This window comes from Chiroxiphia lanceolata, chromosome 1, assembly GCF_009829145.1.
Source record: "Chiroxiphia lanceolata isolate bChiLan1 chromosome 1, bChiLan1.pri, whole genome shotgun sequence".
NCBI classification, from domain to species: Eukaryota; Metazoa; Chordata; class Aves; order Passeriformes; family Pipridae; genus Chiroxiphia; species Chiroxiphia lanceolata.
In genome coordinates this window covers 129820616-129841164 of record NC_045637.1, presented here as the reverse complement: position 1 = coordinate 129841164, position 20549 = coordinate 129820616, and the positions used below count along the sequence as shown (strand labels likewise).

At 40.8% G+C, this 20549-nt stretch overlaps 1 protein-coding gene across 3 annotated transcripts; it reads left to right on the top strand.

The window, feature by feature from the left end:
- Positions 1 to 1201: 1201 nt before the first annotated feature.
- On the top strand, positions 1202 to 15641 carry C1GALT1 (core 1 synthase, glycoprotein-N-acetylgalactosamine 3-beta-galactosyltransferase 1). Of its 3 annotated transcripts, none has more exons than XM_032684411.1 (4): positions 1202 to 1322; positions 7218 to 7457; positions 9177 to 9844; positions 11201 to 15641. In XM_032684411.1, the coding sequence occupies exons 2-4, from the start codon at positions 7235 to 7237 to the stop codon at positions 11408 to 11410; spliced, it is 1101 nt and encodes a 366-aa protein (XP_032540302.1). In that variant the 5' UTR covers positions 1202 to 1322; positions 7218 to 7234; the 3' UTR covers positions 11411 to 15641. The 3 variants fall into 3 exon arrangements, with proteins under 3 accessions (XP_032540302.1, XP_032540309.1, XP_032540293.1); XM_032684418.1 differs by lacking the exon at positions 1202 to 1322 and adding an exon at positions 2039 to 2130; XM_032684402.1 differs by lacking the exon at positions 1202 to 1322 and adding an exon at positions 6077 to 6098.
- The last annotated feature ends 4908 nt before the right edge of the window (positions 15642 to 20549 follow it).

Here is a 20549-nt window from a genome sequence, read left to right as displayed (position 1 = left end):
TAGCAGTAGTATATTTATACAGAAAGTAACTGTGGTCAAGCAGATCTGAACACCCTGCAAACAAGAGAGAGCACCAGGCCTGCTTCCCCTTTCTGACCCAGAACAAGAATGGCTTTTCCCTCTACATATCCACCCACAGGCAGTCTGTTATGCAAAGCAGTGCTGAACAGTAGAAGGTGTGGAATTGTTTGTTACCACTGCATATGCAGGACAGTCCCTTGCAGGGGCACATTTCCTTACTCTGAACTGTAAGAAATTGCTCACCTATGCCTGAGTGAAAAAAAAACCAAAACCAACCAAACAAAACCTGCTCGTATGTGTGGTATGTAAATATCTCCCTAAAATATTAAACAGCCATTACAACGTGGCCAAAAAAGTCACATTTTTTAAAGCAAACTTTATGTACCAATATTAATAGGCAAGCTGTGAGAGACTTTTGTTAAATTACAATACATTCCACCTTCTCTCTTTGAAAATTTCCTTTCAAACTAGCCTAACAGAGACTGAAACTGCTCAGTGAACACATCAGTATGAAAAAGGTGTAGCACTTCATGCATAAATATATGTGTATGTAATATACATGGGATATAGTCCCTCAGAGTAGAGCTCCTGTGATGCAAGACCAGGCTTTAGAGTTCACCAAGCAAAATGGAAGTCATGCGTTCAACTCAGACATGCTGCATTATCTGTAGTATAAGACAGTTTGAAAACTTCACTTGATCTATTTCAGAAATTTAATGCATGCTCTGGAAATGGGATGGACAGTACTCCTATCAAAATGTGGTGGGGATGAAAAAAAGGGAAAGAAGAAGACAGACTTGTTTGTTTGTTTGTTTCGCAGACTCTGTAATTTCCATTTACAGAAACACTAGGGGCCTTCAGGAGGGACCAATTCTTGTTTGCACGTACCTGCACCTAGTACCCCCCCAAACAAACCACAAAACAAATACTCTCCCTATTAACTACAGAGATCCACTAACTACCCACTGTTAGCAAAAATTCTACCCTTCAGTTACATGGTAATGAAAATCACCTTTTAAATCTGCAATCCCTCTTATTTAAGAGATTTTTCTTACAGAAAGACACCGAGAGATAAACGTCAGAGCTGTTGGAAAGGTAGGCAGCGTTAGCACAGGGAGATAAGGAGCGATTGCAGAGGGCTCGGTATCCTAGCAACACCCCTTGCAGTTGCCTAATGGTATTTCGGAAGAGCAGCAGCTCCAGACCGGCTGAAGTGAGGGAATGAAGGGCTGGAGCGCAGCGGAGCTCCGCAGCCCGGCCCGAGCGCCTAGCACAGCCTCTCCCAGGCAGGCAAGAGCAAGGTAACGCGGTGGAAGGGTGGGCGGACAGTGCCCGGGGCATTTCCCTACCGACCGTGCCGGGCATGCACTGCTGGAGCGCCGCGCTGCTCACCGACCCCTGGGCGCCCCGGGGAAGGTGCCGCTCTGAGCTCCCCCGTTCCTCCCGCACCCTCCCCTTCCCCCGGCACGTTTTTTCCCCGCACTGCTCGAAGCTCTGACCGAGCCACAGAGCGTAGCAGCCGAGCTGCCCGCCGCTCTCACGCTACGGCCCCGACTCGGGTCACCCGCCCTCGCCCATCGCCGCCGCCACGCCGGGGCCTCCCCGCACGGGAGGCGCCGCTGCTACTCGCGGCCCGGCCCGACGACGTGGCCGCACTGCCGGCGGACGAGAAGGAAGGGCGCATTCCCGTGCCCGCGGAGGGAGCAAAGGAAGGAAGGACACAGCGGGTGGCGGCCCGCGCGCGCTGGAGCGGGAGGGACTCGCGCGCTGCCACGCGGCAAAGCCGCCACCGCCACCGCGGCGGGAAAAGGGTTAAAAGCGCCAGTGCCGAGCCGGCCACGCCCCCCGGGCGCTCTCTGCCCAAGGAAGGGGCGGCGGGGCGGTGCCGCTCCTCCGCCCGCCCCGGGGGCGGGCCCGCAGCGGGGCGGCCGCGGGATGGGGCGGCCGGCAATGGCACCGCCGGCACTGGCGCTGCCGGCACCGCGGTGCGGAGGGTCCGGCGGGTCCCGCGGCGCGCTCGCCCTCGGCTTCCTGCCCTGCGCGCGGCCAGCGGGTGCCCGCGCGCCGGCGCGCGGCTGATCGCGCGCAGGGGCCCCGCCGGCCTGCGAGGTGAGGGGGGGAGCGGGCGCCGGGCCGGGCCGGGGGGGGGTGGTCAGGCCTCGGGGGGCAGCGTCCCGCTCCCGGGGGCGACGCGGAGGGAACCACCGGAGGGGCCTCCTCCCTTTGGGTACAGGGCGGAGAGTGCGGCCAGCGTGTCCCGCCGGCGGCGAGCAGGGAACCCGGGGGGACGCTGACAGCAGGTGCCCGACCGCCCGCCGGGGAGGGAGGGGCGCCGGACGAGCGGTCTCCTGGGAACAGCGCCAGCGCCGCGGAGCTCAGCGCAGGCAGCGAGGTGCCTGTGGAGGGGAGAATCGCTGCTTCTGCCCCCGCAGCGCGACTTCCTGGGCTGACGGCCTGGGCAAGGGCTGGGCTGCGAGAGGTCTAGGAAGCCGCGGGCGTGGGATTTTGGAATGAGGAAGGAGGTTACCGAATCTTCCTTCCCGCGCACCTGTGCTTTGGATTGATACGCGTCTGGTTTCAGTGCAGTTGTTGTCCACCTATACTTGGTTTGTATTTTTTGGTAGAAAAAGCAGGATTTTTTTGATGGGAAGAGTTCCTCTCCAAAGAAATGCTCACAGCATTTGTTTAGTTGTTTTTTTTTTTCTTAAGTGGAAAAGTATAATCTGTGCTTAGTCGATGGGAAACTGCAGCACCTCACAGTAATTTTCGCTGCATGCAACATTATGTACAACTTGTGCAAATGTTTTTATTTTAGAAGCATGTGAATATATAAAGCACCTAGCAATAAATGTTGCTTAGCAAAAGACCTTTCTCATGCATTGCACAGCTAACTATGTTTTTTTCTCCATTTTGACTTAAATTATTCTGATGTGTTGCCTGACTGTTAAGGACATGGTGGTAGAGATCAATTTCATTGCTATTTATGCAGCTTTCAGGGGATATTTAGGTCCTGTTTCATCCTGGGGCCTCAGACCTTCCCCCTCATTTCCTAAGTAAGGGATACAAGAAAGAGCTAGCTGTGTATATGGTTTTAACCACATTTCTCATTGTTGATTCATCAAATCTTAAAGTGATTACAGAATGATACTGGGATAAATATGGGTAAAATTAGAGTTATGTTTTGCATTCTGTAAATTTCAAAATCTCAGATTTGATGGTTGGCTGGTTGTGGGTTTTTGTTTTTTGGGTTTGTTTTTTTTTTGGTTGGTTAGTTGGTTGGGGCTTTTTTGTTGAATGTGTTTCCCCTTTAAACAAGCTCAGAAAGTTACATGGTTCAAAGATTGTGTGAAAGTATTAATTTTAGAGGTGGTTGAGTTGTTTCTTTTTGGGCATTTGGGAATGAGGCAAGCTCCAGTATCATATATTCCTATTGCATGGATGTTCCCTAAGTTTCCATTGGCTTGGGAAGGTGACTTTAACACACTGTTGTAGCAGAATGAGAGCAGTAATTTAGATTGACACGTTAAAAAGCTTGTCACCAGGACTGCACAGAGGCACAGCAGGAACAGGAGGGATTCAGTCTCATCAGAGGAAGCAGCCCCTGGTTCTGTCACTGGAGAGCCACCAGCCCCACTGCCCAGGTGTGACGTGAGCAAGAAAAGTCACCAGGAAGGCTGTCTCAAGCAGCTCACAAGATTGAGGGGGATAACTGCCTAGAAAATAAGGGACATATTATGGGATTCAGGAGCAAAGTATCTTGTGACTGTACAGAATTTATGGGGTGCTCCAGGGTGAGTCTAAAGGAAGGAAACAAGTACAGGAAAATAAAAGGATAAGATAAAAGGCCTGGTCAGTTGGAAACAAGTGGCTGGTCAGTATGTTTGACTGTTCCCTGCCTTTGCTCATTAAGCTGCACTTCCAGCTGTTTTCCTGGACAAGAGGACTTCGTGCTGCATTTTTGTGTGCATACTGAGCTCTAAGTGGCAGCAATTGGAGACACACAGTAAGTAAGTAGCACATACAGTAAGTAGGGACTTGTGTCTGGTGTACCAGCAACTGGAGACACTGGAGTGAGTGAGGGTCTAAATGCCAGCAGCTGGAGTGGAGACCATAAGTCACAGAGGCTGGTGTGTTGGGAGTGCTCATAATGGGGACACTGGGGTGCAAGGGTATTGTCTTGGCAAGTATGCCAGTGTGTGATTGCTAGTGAATGTCACTCAGGGCTAGCTAGTGAGTGGAATTAAGAGGCTTGGGAGCCAGGTTTTGAGGGAACTGAAAGTGTGGGACAAGTGCTAGTAAGATCAAATAATCTTCAATTTGAGAACAGAGTAGGGCTCTGGGGACGCTGAGGATCTAGGGTTGGTTCCTGAATAGATTGAGGGTCTGAGGCCAGTTACTGGAGGTATCCACCTTGTACATATGTGTGTATTACCCACTAACAAACTTTTGTGCTTGTCAGCTAAGGCGATGAGCAGCATAAGGCCAGACCATGACTGTGTTTGCATGAACACCTCTTTTAGCTGTGTTGATCTGTGTGGTCAGCCATGTGTATATCCCTCTTTGCGTGCATAACTATGGGAATACATCCTCAGCCTGGCTGGATCTGGGGACGTGGAGTTGCAGCAGCCTTGTCTTCAGTGGGCTGCCGGGTTCAGCAGTTTTTCTGTAAGCTTGAAGATGTAGAAACCATTGATTCACAAAACTTAAATTTGGAGCCAAATCTAAAATGACTGTTATGTTGTGACAGAATTAAGTTTTCTGTCCAGTTTACTGTTGGAGTTTATAAACATATGGATCCACACCCACACACATTTGTAGTTATCCAGTCTGTTGGTATAAAATTGATAGAATGATAAGCAGATTATTTTAGATTGAAAACTGTAACTAGAGGCATTTCATATCAAATATGAAGCGCAACTACCTACCTACTCTGAGAAATCCTCTTTGTGTTTGAAGTACTGCCAAATCAGCTTCTGATTGACAGAGCATCTAATGTGATGAATGCACTTTTTTATTTTTTAGCATTTCCAATACATTTAATTTTTTTCTAAAGAATCCCATTTAACTTAATTCCATGGTTAAATAAGCTGCAGCTATTTTCAATTGGTTTTCTTTTTTTTTCTCTCCAAGCAAGAGTAATGAGTTGTTAGAGCAGATAACTGAAATCGTATGGCAGAAAGACATCTAATATTGAAAAGTAGAACAATGGAGAAAGTGCTGTAGCTACACTGTGTGCATGCATGGGTTTTTATTTTTTTCCTCCTTTTAATATGCTGAAGGAAGGCATTGTTTTATTGTGGCCATTTCCCTTTGTGTATTGCAAATTTTGAGGGGACTTTGTGGAAAGCAAACCCAAAAAACTAATAATTTTATTACAATGGATCTTTTGCATTCTCAAAGGCTGCTCAAAATCCCCGTGTTTTCTTCTCAATTTAGTGGCATAAAAGAATAGAAGTAAAGCTGGAAACCAAGTAATTTTTTCAAGGCCTGGATCACAAATGATTATACAGTCAATTTTATACTTTGAGATGTGCTGTCTAAAGGCAATCATTCATCTCCACCAAGATGTAGCACTAAAGCGAGGGAAGACAATATGCGATTAACAAATTGTATAATGTGTTTTCAGAGCTCCTTATCAATCACAGTTATAATCATGTGAATTTTATACAGCCTTTACATTTCTTGATTTTTATTTTGTGCGTCAAGCTGTGTTTTCAGTTTTATTTCTTTTTTGTAGCAGTGCAGAAAGAAAAGCATTATCACGTTAGAGCCGCTTCACTCTCAAATGATCTTAATCTGCACGTATGCAGTAAATCTGATGGATTTCTGAAAGTGCCAACCTAGCAACATGCACACTTGCATTCCGTCCTCTGTACTCTTCCTTCAGGAGGGTGAAAGGACAGACAGACAGCTGGACTTTTGCATGCATGTTACTGCACAGTGATTCATTCTTGCTTGCTTGGGGACAGCCTGTTTCCGATAGACCGTACAGCCAATGACAGAAGGGGGGAGCAGGCTAAACGAGTTGTTTTGGTGGCTGCAGCTCTGCTCTGATCGATGGTTTTCGTTGATGCTCTGTACGTTCCATAATTTTCTTTTTTTGGCTCCCTAATGCACTTAGTTGGGTTCTGCCCGCTGTCATTAATAATGATCCTAAGGGAGGGAACATCATCGACTTGTTTGCAAGGCTCTGGCTTGAGTCCAGTGTATATTTAGCAGTCAATGTTTTTGTAGTTTCGTCATGAGTTATTAGAAAATATCTCCACTCTTTGCAAAGATGAAAAAACCTCAGGCCTCAGAAATTGGTTTTCAAGTGTTTAATATATTAAAATTCATACTTGTTTTGGATGTGTAAAGCTCCCTTTATGCAGAAGTACATGCTGATTTGGTTTAATAAAAAATGGTCACTCAAATCCTTTAGTTTCTGAGGAGTAAGGGTGTGGCTGAAATGCAGGGGTTTTTTTATTACTGGAATACAAGTTTTTGAAGTGTAAAAGAGGCCTTAAGGCTGATGCACTTTCTTCTCTTAATTTTAAAAATGGGTGTTTCTGTATGAAAATTCAGATGTCATCTTACTCTTTCTTCTGGAAGTCTATCCTCACTACTTCCTAAAAGTTTAAGGAAAACTGCCCTAATTTGGGAGTAGATTTGCTTTTATAATCTTCAAAACCTACTTGTGATTGACATCTGCTAAAGAATTCCTGTAATATACTTACGCCTGGAATTTTAAGAACACCTCATGATCATGCTGTATCTTGACCTGTAAATTGCTATAGATCATCATCTTTTAGCTCACAGAAGATTTAGGTATTACATTTTAAAGCGCAGTTTCGTGGGATGAAGAGAATAAAAAAGTCAACATATATTACAGTTTTATAAAGCTACTGCACTTCAATGTATGCATTCTTATATCAATGTCATATAAATATAATGAGTATTATTTTTATGTACAGCCACTACTGTGATTTATTACTGTACTTTCTAATTTTAAGATAAAGAATATATGATAGGCCTTTTGCACTAAACTTATCAATGGATGTACAATGGATGTGCTTAAACTTCTGTGCGAGCTCACGGGAGCTGAATCTGAGCTAGAACTGAGTTTGCTGCTTTCAGAGATTTAGTCCTTGATTTTTTTGGATTTGATTTCTGTGTTAAGCTTTAAGCTTAGTGTATTTTTCATTTGGTTTTTACAGTGTCTTACCTTCAGGAGATGGCCTCTTCTAAGTCTTTGATGAACCTTCTAACCTTCACTTTTGGATCAGCAATAGGATTTTTCATCTGCTATCTTCTGTTTAGCATTATACTAGAAGAACAAGTTAAGATCCAGCCTCATGTTCTTCACAACGATCCACATGGTCAACACTCAGCAGATATTGATAACAATCAGTTGCAAGGACAAATGAATTTCAATGCAGATGCTGGACAGCATAAAGGTATTTTGTTACACCTAGCTAATGAGATAAAGTGCTCCCTTTTCATGCATTGCAGAATGCTGCTTTCTTCACTGCCAAGGATTTATATGAATAATTTTCTTTTCCTTTCCCCATGTTCAGGTTGTATCTAAATAACTTTGTTTTCTTGAGGTTCTACTGAGCCTCGTTTTCTTTGTTCACATTTTTATTACAGTAGTGATTTTTTTTTTCCTGCGAGTCCAACTGTTTGTCCAACTTCTGTATCCAGACTTGTTTGTAGCAGTGACTTCTGAAATGAGATACTGACGTCAAATGACAGTTTTACCAAGCAGATATATTTGCTGGCATTATAGATATGGCTGAATTGCTTTTTAGCCATAAGGAACTAATTTTGCACCACTTCTAACTTTTGATCTAGCCTTTAAGATAAATCTATAAAAAAAGAAACTCACTTTTTGATGTGATTAGTAAAACATGGAATTGGGGCCGGGAGGGAGGATGGAGGGAGTCGCTGTGGGCATGGCTTGCCAAGCTGATTATGCAGCAGTCCAAGCACACTTTGCTGTTTGCAGTCAAAGCCAGAGAAATTCTCTTGCACTCTGATTATTTTTATTTTTCCAGAGAAGGTAGACCCTTCAGATACTTCAGGACTACTTTTACATTTGACATATCTCATTAAATAAGTTCATTCTAAATCCTAAATACAGATAGTTTTTGAGTAGGGACAGCTTGGATGAGAAAAATTGCACTGTAATGCATATGCTGAAGATGTTAGTAAATAGCTGGTTATTTAAACATATTTAAACTCCGAACTTTGTAAGAGGAGTTTGTGAGTGTTTCACATTGCTACAAATGTGACTAGCACATTGTTACAAAGAAATGTGATCTGTAGTTGCATAAAGTGTAAGCAGGAATATTTTATGATACCAGTTATGCAGATCTTACTCTCCTTGGAATATTCTTTTACGTGAGTTAAAATCTTTCTGTATGTATCAAGTGAAAATGTTTCTTTGAGGGAAATGAATGCTTTGGCAGCTTGAAAAATGTTATATTACACACCTCAGGTAACTGTGTTTATTCTGCTGGACTGTCTGCAAATAAAAACATTTTATCACAACAGTAATATTAGTTTCATAGTATCCTAACTTATTTAATCTGTTTGGTTTTTTTTTTACAAATAAGATTTAATTTGGTTTGGTAATAAATTATTTCTGGCTTACCATCTGCTTTGTTCTTGAAAAATGTGTTGCTGTTTTAGAAATATTCATTAGGCTTTGTTAGTTAATGTGAATATATGTAAAAAAGCTTATTAGCTTTTTGGCCTTTCTGTGTTGTAATCGTTAAGTAGTGTTCACTGTGAATAGCAAAAATATTTTAAATTTTCATTAGTCCTCCAAACACCATAAAGAGGTTGCTTCTGAACAGCTTTTATGTAGAAATCAAGGTTTGCTAAAGCCACACTTCCCTGAACAGATACTCATTTTGATGTGATTCTTATGCTGTCCTTTATCCTGTGAAGTTGAAGTAGCTTTAAGAATCTTAGTGTCTTGGTTTTTGGTCTTGCTCGTTTCCTTCTGAAATCTAACACTGAGTTCATTAACTGGTACATTTGGAATCAAAAGCCTCTTTTCTGTCTACATGTTTTTTCTGATCTGGAAACAGAATATCTGGGGGGAGATTGCTCCTAGTTTGTTTTGCAATCAAGTCTAATACTGTTTTGCAACTTTTCTCTTTTTTTAGATGAGGATAAAAATATTGCAGAGGGGCTGTATCAGAAGGTGAAAATACTCTGTTGGGTCATGACTGGACCTCAAAATCTAGAAAAGAAAGCCAAGCATGTTAAGGCCACTTGGGCTCAACGCTGTAATAAAGTACTTTTTATGAGCTCTGAAGAAAATAAAGACTTCCCAACTGTGGGCCTAGAAACCAAAGAAGGCAGAGACCAACTGTACTGGAAGACTATTAAAGCTTTTCAATATGTATATGACCATTATTTTGATGATGCTGATTGGTTTATGAAAGCAGATGATGATACATATGTTATATTGGACAATTTGAGATGGCTTCTTTCAAAATACAGTCCAGAACAACCAATATACTTTGGAAGAAGATTTAAGCCTTATGTGAAGCAGGGCTACATGAGTGGAGGAGCAGGGTATGTTCTGAGCAAAGAAGCTCTGAAGAGATTTGTTGCTGCATTTAAAACGAATAAATGCTCTCATAGTTCCTCTATTGAAGATCTAGCACTAGGAAAATGCATGGAGATCATTAATGTGGAAGCAGGAGATTCTAGGGATACAAGTGGTAGAGAAACCTTTCATCCCTTTGTTCCAGAACATCACTTAATCAGAGGATATCTACCAAAAACATTCTGGTACTGGAATTACAATTACTATCCTGCTGTAGAGGTAAGTCCTTAGGAACCTGGTACTCATTTTGTGAAGTGTATCTTAGGATGTGTATGAGCGTGTGATGTGTTAATTAGCAGTTTAATAGCAGCTCAATATATTTTAGAAATAAAGATTTTTTTTGAGGCATCCTCTGATACACATGTGTGTAGATGTGTTAAATACACTAATCAACTAAAGTTGATGCTAAAAAGTTAATGTTCCAGAAGAGGTAGTGAATCCTAAACTATTATTGCTGTTTTGCTGTGTTTTATGGACAGCAAAAAATTGTGAAACCTTTTTGACACGTTTGTCAAGTGTCACCACCAGTATTGTCCTTGCAAAGTTACTGTTCTGTTCCCCCGTATCTCACACAAAGTGTTCCTAGCTTCTCAACCCAACTTGAACTCTGCACTGCACTACCTGCCCTGCCCTCACTTTTTTATTGAAAGTTGTTAAAATGTACATGTAAGTGAATTGCATTTAAAAAAATGCAGAAGAATAAACATTGCCTGGTACAGAAATAAAAACATGACTCCAACAAGGAAATATGATCAGATTTCCTTGTATAGTTGTATTGGACTCGACTCCCTTCTGTAGAAATGAAGGCAACCATAAGAGTTGGCAAAACTTTTTAAAATTCTTTTGTTGTAGCATCAAAAATAGCATTTACAAATGGAAACATTCTTACAGGAAGAACTTCAGGATTCTCCTTTATGTTCCACATCTGAAATGTCCAGGGTTAAAAAAAAAAAAGCATGGGGGGGGCAGTTATTTTTTTCAGAGAGGTTCGAGATCAGCATAGGTGGAAAAATTCGAGGACAGGATTTGGGATTTTTTACCCATTAAAGCTGAAAAAAAGAGAGTCTAGTTTTTTTAGTGGATTCTTTTCATTGGAAAGCAGCATCTATTTTTATACTTGTATTCAGGAGCTAGAGCATTTCTGTAGCTTAAACCAGCTATGATATACTGTAGTGTGCCAGGATGCAGCAGCTTTAGCTATGGCTGCAGTGTACAGGTAGCTGAGCTGTGGACAGTTCCATCTGTAACTGATCCATAATGGAAGTCACTGATTTGATTTGTCCTGTCATATTTGTCTTGTATCAAAGCCTCTGACATTGATGAGGGCAGCTAGTTTTTTCACTGGCTTGATCACAGAAGCAAAAGACTTTGTCAGCTTTATTTTGAAAAGATGCTGTGGCAGATATGTCTGGTACATTTTGCTTGCTTAACATTAAGTTTTGAAGTATATATGTAACTGATGATAGTGAATTTCCTACCATTAAATCAAGTATTTCTTTGAATTCTCCCCGAATCCATGGTCCAGGGCATGCTTTGCAGTTCTTGGTGATTATTTTGCCTTGTTTTGTGTTTCAGGGTCCTGGATGCTGCTCCGATCTAGCAGTTTCATTCCATTATGTTGATTCTGTGACTATGTATCATTTGGAATATTTGATTTATCATCTTCGTCCATATGGGTATTTGTATCGGTACAATCCTGATTTGTCAAAGAATCCAGAAGAGCAGAGCAAAAATGAAGTACTGGAGGATAATGAAAAGCTAAAGCAAAAAATTTCTGAGAGATAATTAGACTTTGAAGAAACCAAAAAAGAAACCAGTACAATGAATAAGAGTCTCCTCAAACTCGTGCATGAAGCTTGTGGACTGAAATTACTCCTGGCAATTCTTATTTCAAAAATCAAGTTGGCAGTACTTCCTGTCACACTGTGTTCAATAGAGTCTGGTGCTGGCTCTGACTGTTTGGGAGAGTGTTACCTTGGAGCCCTGCTTACAAAGATTTGGGGCCCTAAAGCTGTGAAATAGGAGATTGTTCTGTCACACTAATACCTGGAAGAATTTGTATAAAAAACATAGTGGGTGGGTTCACAGATAATCATACAGTATATCTGTTCCTTGTTCTCCTCTGTTTCCTCTCTGTTCAGTCAGTTTTAATACTCGAAATTGGATGCTGCCCAGTCAAACACTTCATTATGGCTTTCTCTAGTGTTACCAACACCTTGAAGATACTTTGTGTATCTTGCCCTAAAAGGAAGGCAGAGGCACAATAGTAAGAGTCTCAAGTCTGCTTTGCCTTAACAACAGACTGGTTATTACGAATAAGCAGAAATTCAGACACAAGATTAATCTGAGTTGTTTCAGAAATGGTATTCACTGCTATGAGTTAGTTTTAAAAATTTTAAGTCTCTGTTGTACAAAACCATATGAAGTTGGATCACTGCTGTTTTAAGGAGAAACCTAGAAAAAGTTACTGTTGTTTAAGTTGCTGAGGTGATGCAAGCTGCTTATATATTTGCCTGTGGCTTTTTTTTTTCTCTTATTAACTCATCCTGTTGGTTGAATGGAGATAAAAATTAATCTGAGTATTTCTCAACAAAAGGTAGATGCTTTTTGAAATAGAAGTCTGTCTTCCACTCCACATTCGAGGTAAACCAGAAAGAATAGTATCTTAGCAAAGTTACAGTGGCATTGTAACAACCTGGTTTCAGCCACTATTATAATTAGTTTGTTTCTGTTTAATTTTCACATCGCTGTACTTAGAGATTAAAATTTTCAGATACAAACAAGTCCTCTTCTAAAACTGCAGGAAAGCCAGTTTATTTGGCTGAAGTACTTAATTGCACTTTTCTGAACATTTTTTTTCTCCACTTAAAAAATTTCTTCTGTATCTGCTTCTTGTACCCTTTTTCAGTACAAAGTGGTAAATGATCCTTATTTTGCTCTTTCTGAAGCTGAAGGATATAGTAATTCAGGTAAGCCAACCTGAATGTAGGAATCTTTCAAAGTGCATTAACTTTCTCCACTACTTCATAAGTATCTCTGCCTCTTAACTGGAAACACTTTCTTGGTGTGGGACAAAATAGGTGTTTTAATTACTGAATTTTTTTCAGAGGCCAAAACTATGTTTTATAGAGTTAACATAAAACTTTCTGGTTTTCTCCTTTTCAAATTGAGCGAATAGCAGTATGGGGGGATGGGATTAAGCATGACATGTAATGTGTCTTTATTCCACACTTGAACAGAAGTTTCTTCATGTTTGTATTACTTTTCACCTTCATCATATTGATGAATTTGGACATAACCTAAATACCTCCAGTCATCGTTTTGGGAAGGGCACATACTGGTAGCAGACAGCCTTAATTACTACTGCTGTCCTTCAGGATGTTCCTGGAAGAAGGTGTTACCATAAAGTACTGGAATTTTTTTTTCAAAGGTAGTTCTAGTACAGATTGAGGTTCTATCTGTTGTCCTACAGTAAAGTCATGACTTCCTTTCTGACCATTGCTCTGCAACAATGGTAAATACTGAAACAGCTCATGGTGTTGAAATGCTGCATACATCATCTCTGCCTGAATGTAGGCTGAATTCATATAGTATTAATTAAACAAATAGTTCTTGCAGGGTTAAATCTATTGGTCTTTCATAAGCAGGACTGCCTCTGAAGTACTGATAGGGACATGAGCTTTATTTTATGTTCATTGACTTTAGCAGAAAATTATAACTGCATTGGTTTAAAAAAGGAAGAAGTTTCCAGTTTGCTCTAGTCAGAGGGATGCTTGTCCACAGGACAGTGGATGTTACCATGCTGAGAGCTAAGTGTTTATCCCATGTGCAGCACAAACCAATCATATTGTGAAATCCATATGGAATTGGTAACTCCAGTGGCATTGTTCAAACATGCAGTTAAAATATTAAGAATACTTAAGGAAGGTATAAAATGAAATCAAGATCCCAACCTAATCTCTTTGTAAATTCAGCCCATGTAGAAGAGCTACTGAACTACTGTACAGTTCCTTTATTCCTGATTTCTTTCTCAGTTCATCCGTGGGGATTAAAATATTTTCTACCACAACAGGCAGAACTAATCCTGCATATTTTCTGCAGATTTTTGTCATATGTTTGCCCTTTGCTGCCTTATGAAACAACATCATTTTCTCTTCATATTCCTTACTATCCTGACTGTCCTGACTCTGGCTTTGCAGTTACATCCTGCATAAGTCTTAGATGGACAGGAGGAAGCAGGTAGTGGGATGCTTGAGCTTCATGCAGGTTGTTTGCTGAGGTTGTAAGGTAAACCAGCCACTGTTGAACTCATGGTGAAGCCTTTTCTCAGCAGCAGTTCTAATTCTTATCTGTGGCCCAGCTGGGGCTTGTAAATTTAGCAGAGCAGGGCAGGAATATCCCTTTCCACAAAACATGCAGGACCTCAGAGAGACTGGAAAAATAAAGAGACAAGTTCCATTTCTGAAGGGAATAAGGTTAAGGACATACTACCTTGTGGTAAGTGGATGTCCTGTCTGGAGAAACAAGTAGCCTTTTCTTGAAATGTCCATTCTTGCTTTGTTTTAAAGTGTCCTTGTACATAGGTCTCTGAATCTATTTCTTTTGCCTTTTTAACAGCTCTACAAAGAATTTTGTTTCCTTCCAGACAAGGTAGAAAAGTATCGGGTTTTACATTCTGTGATTATAACAGAGGCCTGTTGTTCACTGTTGAACTGTATTGCCATAACCATGAGCTGATACCTCTGGAATAATTGGTTTCTATCTCACTGCCTTCAGAAGCCTCAGTAGACAAGGTTGGAATGTGAACAGTTAGTATAATTTTCATGTACAATACTATGCTACTATTAGTAGTTTGTTATTTCACTCTCAGATCTTTGTGCTTTGAGAAAGTATTTATTGAGTTTGAGCATTTTTGCGGCCCAAGAAAGGCTATATTTCAGGTGGAGAGACTTTCTGAAGCACAGCAACATGGACTCACTTAGGCTGTGCAGGTTATTGCTCTGTGGTTTGGTTTGGTTTTGTTTCTAAGAGAGATTTCTTCATTTTATAAAAACTAAAAGCTTCTGTTGGCACTGTAGTGATTTGAATGATCCATTTAAAAATTTGTAACTGTTTTCCTGAAATTACTAGGCAGTGGATGTGGAAATGTCTCTTAGTGTGACAGAGTAACATTTTAACCTTGTATTAAGTGCTTTTCAGTTCACAAAGATTGTGAATGCCAAGAAGTTACCTCCTGATCACTGTTCTTAATCAGAGGAGAATATTAATCTTGGTTTGCAGAAAAAGACCAGTTTTAATCTTCTTTCACTCCCGATTCATTTTTGCAGTCTGTATTGGTCTTGTTTAAGAGTTTACACACTGATGATGTTAATACCTGTTCTCATTTTGTGGAAGCTCTTTTCCCAGTACCTTTTGCCTTTAAGGACACTTTGTTTTGCTTTGGTGGGGGTGTATATTAAAAATTACTTTTTCTTCACGTGTTGCCATTTGTTCTGTTTTGCTTCCAGAATTATAAATTTCAGTGAGTAGCTGATAGAGTAGCTCTTATGAACAGTTTGTGTTTTGCCTTTGTACGACAGAAAAGTGTGGGTTATTTCTCTGCTGTACCTGCTACTGATACTGATAGTGCACGCACAGATGAAAATGGATTCCTCAATACAGGACCACTGGGAAAGGCAGTTTTGTCCTTTTTCTGTCAAGAAATTGTCTGTGGAACTCTAAAAGTGTAATTTGCTTTGTTTTACCATACTGTATTTAAAATACTCCACAAATGTTATTAATAGTCTAAAAGAATTGAATCTTGCTGCTGGACAGTATACTCCACTTAAAACCTGTGAATGTTTCACTTTGCAGTTATGGGTAGCTGTGTTCCTAACGGTAGATAAAAGTTGGTGACTTGTCTGGAATGATCACCATAAGGATTTGTTTCTTAAATATCTTCTTTGAAGTGCCTTTGACCAATTTTTAGCATCAAAATTAAGTTGAGAATTGAATAAATAAAATAAGTTATCTCATACACAGTTCATGTCTGTCTTCATTTCCCCTCCTGCATGCTAGCTGTGTGGTATAGCAGCACAGTTTAGCCTAATAAAAACATTCTTACTTTTTTTTTTTGGGTGGGTACAGGAAATTAAAAAAGATTCTCACACTTGCCATGATTCTGTGATTCTATATTTATGCTATTAACAAATAGCAAGCTACCTTCAAAACAAAGATAGTAATTTTTTTAAGTGTTAAATAAGTATTTTTTAAGTGCTAGTCCCAGATTCGCGTAAGCAGGCAGTTGTTTCTCCGTTGTCCTGATTTTTCAGTGTCTCCATGTTATTACAGAGTCCTGAGTGAACTGACTACAGCTGATACCTCAAAGATAAAGCAAAACTGTTCAAAATTAACCACCTTTTTAAAACTTATTTATTTTTTCAGTGAGCCTCTTATTTCTGAAAAAAAAACCTATTAAGATTTAAATTTTGTGCTTTCTAACCTAGATGTTCATGCAGAATAGTATTCAGCAGTAAAGAATATCACACTTTGGCAGTTGGGAGGTGTCTTGACATCCAGAATGCTGGTTATTGGATAAGGTGTAGACACAAGCACAGTACAGCTGTGTGTTGTTACCTTAAGCACTGCAATAGACCCTGGTAATACTATTAACCTGAATTAATTAGCTGTTTCATTTCAAAGTACAGGAAGTGGGTGACAACCAATTAAACTGTGCTCAAAAGCTGGGATATTTCAGCTAAGGAACAAGAGCCAGTTGAATAGACGATAAAAGCTCCTCTTGAGTTTCAGGCACAGGTTATGTTTTTATGTGGTACTGCTGTAACTTTCAAACTCTCAGGATCAAACTACCCCCAGTGCATTGCAGGGCAGAGCAAAAGCTATAGCTGCTGCTCTGGACAAAGAGTGTTTTGCAAGTGTGGGTTTGCTTTGCTTGCTTTTTTTGTTTTTATATTCATATGTAACAGACACCACCTATTTGATTACCAGAAGCTGTAGAGACAGTGAAATATCTTTCAAAGTGAACTCCTGTAGCCAGCTCACTTACCGAAAGCTTAACTGGCTCAAGAGAATTTTCCTAGAGTTCTTCCCTGTGCACTAGTGCCAACTAAAAGGTGATTTAAGTAAACATCTTACACCCCGGAACTGCTAAGTTTGTTCTAAGCTGCAAGGAAGATAAGCCTGTGTATTGTTCATCCTGGCTCTTGCTGCAGAATGTTTAGCAGCCTTTCTTCCCTTCTGACAGTTTCACCTTCATGAGGCCCTCCTGTGAGTTCCAGAAATTTGGTGATGAGGGGCTTATTCTGACAACTATATGAGGAGTAAGTGAGAAAATCAGAGCCCTGCAGTGAACACTCATTGTTCCACACATAAAGAAATTTAACATAGACTTGGGAAAACAGATGGATCGTGGGATCTCACTTTTAGGTTAGGATGATATTTGGCATTTATAAAGGAAAATATGTCATTCAGAAATGTAACCTGAGCTCTTCATTTTTTCAGCTTTCTAATATGTATTCCTGCAAGACTGCTTAAAACACCAATAAAAATAAACTGTAAAGATGCTCTCATCACTGGTTAGTAAAAAAACATGGCAGGAAGGCTACTTTTATGTATGCTTTTGTTAACACTGGAATTTGGATCTGATGTGGTTTTGAGCTGTGACCCACAGGCTCTCCTTTTAACTCTTCAGCCTCCCTCAGCCCAATTCTGTTCTGTATAACACTCCACCTTTGTGGTGAAAGTACAAGACAGAAGTACAGTCCCTTCTTTCCTTCCTCCCCCAAAAATGCTTTTCTGTTTTATTTGGGAGCCTGAAGCCTCAAGTGCCAGAGTCTGCACTGTACGGACCAAAATGTCACGCCTCAGTGTCCCAGTTCTGCCTGGGGCTTCTCATGTGTTACACAGCTCTGGGGGTGAGAAAGTGTCAATTCTTTTGCCATATCTAAGGTGTAACCTTCTTTGGAGGTGCGATTTGTCTTTTAAACCTTCCCATTTTCTTCCCTTCCTCTTTTTTCCTTTCCTTTTCCTGTCAGTAGTTCTACCACCTGCTCTGCAAAGTGCCTTTTGAGGAGTATGTGGTACCAGCTGGAGCACTGTCATGTTCACACTCCAGAGTGGCGGCAGCTCTGCAGGCCTGTACATGAGATGGTACAATGCTTTCAGTAAACTTATGGACTTATAGCAGGTTTTAAAATCAGCCTAAAGCTGATCACTTCCAAAGCAAGAGCTGGAACCAGGTTTTATCATTTCGAGATGGGGTTTTCACAGTAATGGTTTTTAAATAAGAAGTTGATGTGAGCAGCTTGCTTATTTCCTCTAATTTAAACTCTAAAACTTTACTTGAGTAGGTATGCAAGTTTGCAGTACTATTCTGGAGTTGTACAAAACCAAACTGGTTTGTATGTTTGTGTGTGTGTGTAGCCATCACTTTGGCATCTTAGAGCCAAAAAGGCTGCTTTGCTGCTTTGAATTTCTAACCTGGCTTCCAGCAATGCCTTGCCTTCTGATCCTTTTCTGCTCTTAGGATAAGATCCTAACTGACTGCAAGGAAAGGAGCTTGGTCAATAGCTTCAATCACGTGAAGAACCAGATCAGCCTCCTGGTGCTGCTGTTTCCTAGTTCCATCCTGAGTTTTCAGTATTCCCTAACAGCTGCTGGATCCTGCATGATCTCAGGTAGTCAAGGTTTTCACCCTTCTTCCTCTGTCTAAGGACCGATCAGAAAGACTTAGATATTAATGTGCATGAGTACCCTACAGCTTTAAAACCTCAGACTACTAATTTTTTTTTTTTTTCCACTGTCCCACATGAATTCTTAACTGGGAATCACCCAACCGTTGTGCTCTTAAGTGCTGTCATGCTGCTCCCTGCCCCTGGAGATGGAGAGTCTAAGACAAATGTTAACTTAGGGCCAAATCCTGAGTACTTGGTAGAAATCAAAACAAATAGATATGTCTCTAATTTTTTTTAATCAATGTTTTATTAATCAAGTTACACTAAATATGGTAGTACTGTTAAATGTCTGCTCTCTGACTGTTCTCTCTCAAGTGGAGGATGTGGCTGTAAACTGGAGGCCATATTCATCCTAGATTTGTAGTCCAGGTGAGCACTCTTCAGGGATTAATCATAAATCATATGAAAATCAGAGCTGAGGATCTGAAATTTTTCCTACCACAGAAGAGTGCTTCACCAGCATTTGAACACTTACCATTGGAAACAGCAGGCTTCACATATTCCACTGTAGGTTCTGTTGAAATCCTAGTGAAATATGGTTAGTGTTTCAAGGACAGGTAGGGTAATCAAATCTAAACCAAATTTTCAAACATGGTTTAGAAAAGCAAACTCTCCTGTTCAGAAGCTGGCATTGCTTCCGTGGGATCAAGGAAGCTTTTGTTCCTACTTGTCAATGCTACCATATTTTTTAGCAGAGAATAGGCGGTGTCTGTTTACCAAGATTAGAACATCATTTGTCAGTCTAATCAACGGCATCCTGCTTTTAAACTATTTCCCTGTCAACGAGCTTGGGCTTTATGAGCTTTATCTTTGTCAGCCTCCAAAGCTGCTTTTCATAAATTACGTTCAGACTGATTCAAGTAAATATTTCCAAAAGGCATTGGCCATGTTTCATTTTAGCTAAGCCTCATGATTTCTAAATGCAGAAGTTGACTTATCAAACATAGAAGTTGTCTTATCAAACGTAGATCTGAGTGTTCACAAATTCACACTGTTCCCAGTGGGAGAAGTCTCACGCATCAGCTGTATCTTCTTGCTTTAAAACCATACAAAAGTACATTTAGATCTCATTAGTAACTGTACAACTACTAATACTTTCTCCAGTAGAGTGTAGATTCACAGACCCTTTATTATTTCATACAAACCTATTGTAATTGCAGAAAATTCCCAGTTGTGCCAGTCCATGCATTGGCCAGCACTTCTTGATCAAGGAACTTTTAGCAATACCAACTGAGAACCAGTACCTTGCAGATGTGTAGTGGCTCTCTGGTTTGATCTAATCTTTGCCACACTGATCAGTCCTGCAGCAAAGAGTTTCAATATTGCTGCATGTTTGTGGGTTTTTGGTGAGTCAGAGTTGTAGATTTTATGGGCATAAAAAAAACAGGGCTTTTAAAAATATCCATATATACTGGTGGCAAGCTGCCACCCTGAATGCTTGGTCTCCCTGAGCCTCAAAGAAGTGGAGGGAGCATGAGTTACTCTTACATGTGGCATCCAGGAATTTTATTCCTGACATCACTGTAAAATGAGGAAACTATTACAAATGTTTAACAGTATGAAAAAAAAGAAAAAGAAAGCAAGGTTGGAAAAAGGACATATTTGCTGCTGTGTCCTATTAGCCAAACATATTTGTGGGCTACATGTCTGGGCCCAGGAGAGACTGATAAAGCTATTGCAGCATATAAATGAACCAAAAATATTAGCTGGTCCTCTGGCTTTTGCAGTTAGACAAAGTTAATTACATACGTTCAGCTGGACCACCTTGTCCTTTGACTTTTTAATATATAATTGCATCGTCTCTAAGATGAGCATAAGGTAAGAAAATGCTGTTATGAAGAATGGGAATGTCCCATGCTAATAATCAGTCAGTAGTAGAGAGTGGGAATCCTGGATGGACTAGGTGGCTCCTGTGATCTTTTCCTACCTGAATTATCCTACAATCCTAAAAATGTCTTGTCAGCTTTGCAGGGAGGTGTTTTGCACCTGCATGTTTTACCTTCAGCTCCTCTGTGTCCTGTTAGTCCCTGCTACTCCCTTCCGCAGCCCAGAGAGCCCTTGCCTGACCCAGGGCTGGGTGGTGCCCCTCTCGCCCTTCATGCCTCTTCATTTCTCCCTTTCCTTCCAGAGGAACTGTGGTATTGTGAAAGTTCTGCTTATCATTCTGAGTAGTGCTACACAAAATATCTCTT

Coding starts and splice junctions, on each gene's coding strand:
- C1GALT1 (XM_032684402.1), top strand. Junction 7,458..9,176: donor AGATGCTGGACAGCATAAAG/GTATTTTGTTAC, acceptor CTCTTTTTTTAG/ATGAGGATAAAAATATTGCA. Junction 9,845..11,200: donor ATTACTATCCTGCTGTAGAG/GTAAGTCCTTAG, acceptor TTTGTGTTTCAG/GGTCCTGGATGCTGCTCCGA.